General features: G+C 53.1%; 2 protein-coding genes across 3 annotated transcripts in view; one reads left to right on the top strand and one right to left on the bottom strand.

Annotated features, from left to right (window-relative positions):
- BMF (Bcl2 modifying factor) overlaps positions 1-6305 on the bottom strand; it is a 68727-nt gene extending 62422 nt beyond the window's left edge. The window contains exon 1 of the mRNA XM_019551889.1: positions 6016-6305. The gene's annotated coding sequence lies outside the window, so the exon portion shown is untranslated. The remainder of the gene's footprint in view (positions 1-6015) is intronic.
- Positions 6306-6827: 522 nt separating this feature from the next.
- Positions 6828-7480, top strand: part of BUB1B (BUB1 mitotic checkpoint serine/threonine kinase B) — a 35979-nt gene continuing 35326 nt past the window's right edge. For both annotated transcript variants that reach the window (XM_019552195.1, XM_019552194.1), the window contains exon 1: positions 6828-7014. In XM_019552195.1, the coding sequence (XP_019407740.1) occupies positions 6869-7014 (146 nt within the window). In that variant the 5' untranslated portion in view covers positions 6828-6868. The remainder of the gene's footprint in view (positions 7015-7480) is intronic.

The following is a 7480-nucleotide window of genomic DNA, read 5'->3' as shown; positions in this document are numbered from 1 at the left end:
AGGAGTTCTCAAAGATCCATGCCAAAGGCTGGGCTATGATGCTCGCCAGCTCCTTGAGTACCGTGGGGTGTAGACTGTCAGGGCCGGCTGACTTGAAGGCATCCAGCCTCTCAAGGTATTCCTTCACAAGGTCAGCATTTATGGAGGGCAGGGGGTCTCCCTCACTCAGACCTCCCTGTCCCATAGTGGGCATGGGTGTCCCATGGGACTGATGAAAGACTGACGCAAAGTACCCATTTAATAGGCTGGCTTTTTCCTGGGCGTCAGTTGCCCCATCTGGTTCAGCAGGGGTCTGATGTTGCCCTTGCTTTACCTCCAGTTCCCCACATATGTGAAAAAGGACTTATTGTCCTTGATGCTCGAAGCTAGTTGGAGTTCAGTTGCAGCCTTGGCTTTCCTGGTTTGCTCGCTGCAGGACCAGATCAGTGCAGCATAATCCTCCTTGGAGGTGAATCCCATCCTCCATCCTTTGTAGGCCTTTCTTTTTAGCCTCAGGAGGTCTGCTAGATCCCTGGATAGCCAGGGGGGCTGCTGTGCCCTCTTGCTGCCTTTCCTCTGAGATGGAATAGAATTAGCTTGTGCACTGAGAATCGCTCCCTTGAGGAGCAACCAGTCTTCTTGAACTCCCCTCTCCCTGGGATCATGGTCCCTTAGGGCCTCACTGACAAGCCTCCTGAGCTTGTCAAAGTCAGCTTTCCTGAAGTCAAGGACTTCCGCTTTGCTGACAGACTTGCCAGCTTTACGGTGGATGGTGAAGGCGATCAGCTCATGGTCACTGTCACCCAACTTCCCATCGATCACGAGGTTGCCGATTAGGTCATCCCCAGTAGCCAGTACCAGGCCAAGCAGTGCTTTACCTCTCCTTGGCCCATAGACTTCCTGAGTCAGGTAGAGGTCATCCATGCATGAGAGGAAGCTTTGTGACTGCTCGGATTTTGCTGAGTGATCCTCCCATGAGATGTCCAGGTAATTGAAATCACCCATGACAACCACGGTCCTGGAGCATGTGGCCTCAGCCAGTTCCTGGGCAAACTCCTGGTCAAGCTCAGGACTTTGGGTGGGAGGTCTGTAGTAGACTCCCACTGTTGTGTCCCCTGTGCCATGTTCCCCATGGATTTTAACCCAGAGGGTCTCCAGTCATCTACCCTGGTCGCCAATATCAGCTTGCAGGGATGTGTAGCTTTCCTTAACATACAGAGCTGCACCTTTTATCTACACGATCTCTCCTGTACAGGGTACAGCCATCTATACCCGTGGTCCAGTCATGGGTGGAGTCCCACCAGGTCTCCGTTATCCCTATGACATCATAATTATTTGCACTGAGCAGAAGGATGAGCTCCTCCTCCTTGTTCTTCAAGCTGCTGGCATTTGTGTACAGGCAGGCAAGTGTCTGCCTGGGAGCTCTTGCCTTGCCCATAGATCGTACCAGGGCTGGGGCAGGGGTGGGCTCCCTTAAGTGCCTTGGCCTGCTGGCTTTGCAAGGGTTGCTCAGCAGGCCAGTGGTGGCGGCAGTCCCCCTGTCCCCCAACTCAATACTTTCCATTTCATCTGTAAAATCCATGGGGGAATATAGGCAGAGGCATTACAGCAGTGATTCTCAGCCAGGTGCCATGACACCCTGGGGTGTCTTGCAGTCCTTTCAAGGGTGTTGTGGGATGCCACACAATGTTAGTATTCTCTGTGTGAGATGCAAACATGATTAACAACATAAACCCACAGACAGCAAACCGGAATTCAGAGTGTTAAAAGGTTGACAGCCCCTGTACTACAGAAACGTGCTTGAGGTTCTGGCTCCTGAAGCCATTCAGTTTTACCATATTGGCCAATACCAATCTGAGTCTAATATGCTGCTGGGCAGCTTGGGAAACCAGCCTTGGGCTGGTAACTCTGCTGTGGGGGAAGGGTGAGGGCAGATTAAGGCCACCATAGTGAGGGAGGGCATGGGGCTGGGGCGTCGCTCAGCCGAAGCAGGGTGGGGCATGGGACAGAGCCGTGAGCAGCTTGTCCAGGGAACACAGGGGGGAGGTGGCTCCTGTCGCTACAGGCACCCTGGGAAGGCATATGGGGGGGTGACCACAGATCTGCACGTGGAGCAGGATGGGTTGCTGTTGGGGGCTGGGGCGGCGCCGGGCTCTTCCCAGCGGGCTGGGCTGGACCAGGTGGCAGCACTGCTGGCAGTGGGACTATTGGGGGGGAGAAGGAATGACATTGCAGCCACCCCAAAATTTGCCATAGACCCCTCCCACATGTAGCCCCTCTCCTAGCATTGCCGCTGCCCACCCCAAGCACAACCCAGCCAAGCCCCTCGCCAGGAAGACCCCAGCACTGTCCCGGCCCCAACCTGCAGTGGCAGCCCACCCTGGCCCACACAGATCTGGGGGCACATGCCCCCCATGAGTGCACTTAGCAGCAGGAGCCACCTCCCCCCTGCCCCTTGGATGAGCCGCTCATGGCTTAGTCCTATGCCCCACTCCGGCTGAGCAGTGCCTATCCCAGCCCCACTCACTCTCTCACACTCCACGGGGGCCTCTATCTGCCCCCTCCCCCACATCCCCTTTCTTCCCCCCTCAACAGACTTACCAGCCAATGCTGCTCTCCAAGCTGCTGGGCGTGCTACTGGCCACATGCATGCTGCAGCTGTGCGTGTGCACGGGGCATTTATGAGCCACATTAGGCAAAAAAAGCCGACTGCCGATATTTCCCTATATTGGTGCCAATCCGATATGGGACCGATATATCGCTGCATCTCTGGTTCCTATTCTTGGTGCACTACAAAGACAAAGCCCGAAAATAACCTGAGTGCAACCAGTGCAGAGATAACTGCCAGAGCTGGCAGAGACTGAAAGAATAGGTGTGAGAAGTGTAAACTGCCCCATGCATACCAGTGGAGTGCCACTTCTCACAAGACAATCATCATTCCCTCTTTAATCTCTCAGTTCTAAACCTTAAAGAGAATTTACAAAACACCTTTTGCAGACAGGCCTATGAACTTCATTTCATAAATCTACCAGATACAAAAAGTTTATTTTCTGTCTTGGAGAACACGTAACACCAGAGTCTCCCTATGCCTGAGGAAGAGTGTTTGTGCCTGAAAGTTTGCAGACTACTTTTTTCCATCTATTTAGTTGGTCTAATAAAATATATCACATCTCCCCAAAAAGCCTTGCCTACCAATGAAGTGTCATCTCTAAGATCTTGGGAGCCTGCCAACACCACTATCAAAACTGTTTGTGGCAGAAGCTGGGGTAACTATTAAGTGACACCCCTGATATTACTCCCAAAGGAGAGCAGAATGGAAGGAAGCCCCAAGCTCCTACCCCTAGTTCCCCAAAAGAAGAGGGGATCACCTCTTTCTGCAATTTAGTAGGACCAGGAATAGTGAAGAGATGGGACCACGGTGGGTGAGAGGCCCTTTATCATATGCTTGGCCTACATTACAAAGTCCTGTCATTTGCAGAGTTGGTGGAACTGGCAGCAAAAAAAAACTCCTTCCAGTATATGCTGCATCTTCTAAGAAGTTTTGCCACTAGGGAAAAAAGTTAAAGTGTCAGAAGCATTATAGACCAGTCTATGGTATACAGAGCTCTAGACTGTTTAATCCACCAGTGATAGAGTGAACACCAATTGCTGGAAAATGCTTTCTAACTGAATGGTAGCATTTTACAAAACACCCGCTTAGTAACAATGCCGCACAAGTGTGAATGACTAGGCAAAAGGCAAGATACCGGTGCAGGATGTGCTGTACAAAAAAACCTGCTTAACGCTGGGTTTCAAACCAGGGAAAGCTGCTTATATTCTTCTTTCACTAGTGCATGCTATAAGTAAAACCATACCGCACTAAAGATGCATGGTTCTAAGCCTTACTATTATTTTTACTAAGGATCACATCTTAAGGGCTGGACATAGAGGATGTTAACTCACGCATAATTTACATAAATTTTGTACACTAATGTAAGGGATACCTGGATCAGAAGGTGACAGAGGATCACTTATTAATCATGGGGTAGCTGCTGCAGTAGGTATAACAGTCTTGGCAGTAGGTGGCAAGCAAGCATGTAAGAGCCTGCCTGCACTCAGCAGATGACTACCCCTGGGATAACTATGGGCACACAACACAATAGTGGTGCAAATTACATATGTGAAGCTTCTCAAAGAACAGTCTACCTGGACTCAGATGCCAGCTGTAAAACCACCTCACCAGCACAGCCACATCATCACCAGACTAAATAAAATCAGATGTTCGTTCACCAGTTTCTCTACCAATGGCATACATGCCATCACCTGCTTACTCACCATTGCATACATTGGGTAGACCAAGTCATTTCTGTGCAAAAAGAAAGAATGAGTGAACAAACACAGATTTGACATCAATTCCAGAAAAACAAACAAGCCTGCGGTAGAACACTTCAGCTTCCCTGGTTATCCTACCACTGACCACAGAGTAGCTGTTCTTAAACATCGAAGCTTTGAAAACTGACTTGAATAAGATACCGAGGAATAAGAAATCAACAATGGACTGGATTGTGTTAAGCATGGTATATCTGTCTATATACATCTGCATCTCATTTAGTCAGTCTATACAGGTGCTATTCTGCCTTCTGTCAAGCATGGTCTAATCCAGTACTGCTCAACCTTTTGGCCTTGCAGGCCAGAAGAGTGGTACAGGGTCAGTCCATGGATCAGATCGAACCCTGCATGCTAGCGTTGGGCTCTCATATCTGAATTGGTCCCTTCACTAGCATATGATGAAGTGAACTATTGCTTACAAAAGCTTACGCGCCCTTGATTTAGTTAGACGGAAAAGGATCTTGGAGTCGTCATTGACTCCACGATGAACAGGGGCCGGCAGTGTGGGGAGGCAGTCAAGAAGGCCAACCGTACCCTGTCATGCATCCACAGATGCATCTCGAGCAGGTCCAGGGAGGTGATCCTCCCCCTCTATGCGGCACTGGTCAGGCCGCAGCTGGAGTACTGCGTCCAGTTCTGGGCGCCACACTTCAAGAGGGACGTGGACGATATGGAAAGAGTCCAGAGGAGGGTCACTCATATGATCAGGGGTCAGCAGGGCAGGCCTTATGAGGAGAGGCTACGGGACCTGAACCTGTTTAGCCTCCACAAGAGAAGGTTAAGGGGGGACCTTGTGGCCTGCTACAACTGGTCAGGGGGGATCAGCAGGTATTGGGGGAGTCCCTGTTCCCCCGTGCGCTGCCAGGAGTGACCAGGAATAACGGTCACAAGCTGGCGGAGGGTAGGTTTAGATTAGATATTAGGAGGCGCTACTTCACAGTCAGGGCGGCTAGGGCCTGGAACCAGCTTCCAGGGGAAGTGGTGCAGGCTCCTAGCCTGGGGATTTTTAAAAGGAAGTTAGATGAGCACCTTGCCGGGGTCATCTGACCCCGGTGCTCTTTCCTGCCAAGGCAGGGGGTCGGACTAGATGATCTACCTAGGTCCCTTCCGACTCTAGCTACTATGAAACTATGAACCCCATCTATAGATTCAAGAACCATATGTGGCCCTGCCGTGGGTAAGCATCCTCCAGCCCTGCCTGGGGTTTCAGATACTTCCAAATCCTTTGGTGGGTGTCCTGCCCACAGGCTTGGGGTTTGGATGCCCCCTAAGGCTCCAGAGCAAGCTAGGGAGGAGGCTCTTAAACGGTTTGAAACAGAGAGGAAGGTAAGCAGGCAAGTCTGGAGCACCTTTAAAAAAGAAAGCAGGACTTTTTTTTGGTGACCGTCTTGTTCCTTCATAAGCCCCAGGCACCTCTAGTCAGGCAAGCATCTCTGGCTTGCAGATTCCTTCTGCAGTCACCCGCGCCGCCCCGCCGGGACGGCAAAGACGAGCTCTCGGGGATGGAGCCGAGGCTGCAACTGCTTCTCTCCCCGCCCCGCGGGCGGCCCGGCCCAGCCAAGGTGTCCAGTTCCCTGCGCCACCGGGCACGTGGCGGCCGCCGCCACCGCCAAGCCCACGCGGCCTCAGGAGCTGCTCCTGCCCCGCGCGCGGGGCGCCGGGATTTACCGGGGGCTTCAGCGGGGGCCTCCTCCGCGCCGGGCGGGACTCAGCATCGCGCCTCGCAGCAGGAGGGGAGCGGCGCCGCGTAGGAGCACGAACCGATGGGCGCCAGCGCTGCGCTGCGCTCCCCGCGCGGCCACACAGGGCGGGCACCGCACCCCTCGGGCTATGGCGGGGCGGTCGCAGCAGCTCGAGCCCCGCAGCAACGGCCGCCAGCCCCGCGCGGACCCGGGGAGAACTACCACTCCCGGCATGCACAGTATGCCGCGCGCGGGGGCTGCTGGGGGGGACCAATCGGAGGCGCCCGTGGCGGCGGCTCGGACCAATCGGGGGCCACGGCGGTTGCAGTTTGAAGGTGGAAGGCGCTGGGCTGGAGCGGGCTCCCGGGAGTCGTGCAGGTTCTGTTGCGGTAACCGCACCGGGGCGGGGCGGGGAGTGCGGCTCGGCGCGCGGGCCCCAGGGCCGCCTGCCCCAGCGCCCGCGGGCGGAGGTGGTTGAGGGCGCCCCGTGCCCTGCCAGCTGAAGCCGGCGGGTGTGCAGAGGCCCTTGCGGGCGTGGGGCTTGTTTAACTCGCCTCGCCTCGCCTCGCCTCGCCTCCGGGACTCCCAGGGCTGTGGGCGCCCATGGGTGTGAGCTGGTGGAGAAGCAGCTTGTTCTCTCAGGGACAAGGAGGGGGCATACAGGAAGAAGCAGGGCATGGAGGTCTTGCCCCGACTGCCCATGCTAGGCACCAGCCAGATTCTAGTTCACTGGAAAAATTCTGAAGGGTGCCTGCGGCTGAGGGGGTTGAAGACTGCTGCTCTAACCACCTGACCATGTTTCCTTTCTCGCTTTTTCCCTGCAGGTGCAGTAGTCATCTATGGCAATGTGGCATGATGGGAATGAATGGGAGCTGAGTAAAGAGAACGTGCAGCCCCTGAGACAGGGGCGGGTCATGTCCACCCTGCAAGAAGCTTTGGCTCAGCAGGATGCTTCCAGCCACACAGCCATTCAGCAGCAAAAGCAGTGAGTGTTAACTTCTTATCTGCCTTTCCCTGAATTTGCTGAGGCCACTACCTGTGCTGGAGCTGTCAATAGCTGTGGATGTGTTTGTCTGAGACAAAAAGAAATGCAGAACTCTGGAGCTCCTGGTTCAGAGAAAATACCTTTTATTAGACCAATTAAGAAATTGCAAAAAAATATCTTTTTCTGCAAGCTTTTGGACACATGCACCCTTCCTCAGGCTCAAGAAAAATTAAAGATGGTAAAAAGTCCCCATAGGTAGAAAATAAATGTGCAGAATTTAAGTTAATGTCCTATCTATGAGGACTTTTTACCTTCTTTAATTTTCCCTGGCAGTTTGTGGGGTTTTCTTTTTGTACTTCAGCAATTCTTCACTTTTAACTTTTTCCCAACTATTTAGTTGGTCTAATGAGAGACATCGTATCTACCCAAAGAACCTTGCCTACCTATGTCCTTAGACCAACACGGC

The sequence above is a fragment of the Crocodylus porosus genome, unplaced genomic scaffold (assembly GCF_001723895.1).
Source record: "Crocodylus porosus isolate Cpor-Errol unplaced genomic scaffold, CroPor_comp1, whole genome shotgun sequence".
NCBI lineage: Eukaryota > Metazoa > Chordata > Crocodylia > Crocodylidae > Crocodylus > Crocodylus porosus.
Note: the sequence above shows the minus strand (reverse complement) of the source record. Positions and strands in the feature narration are given on the sequence as shown.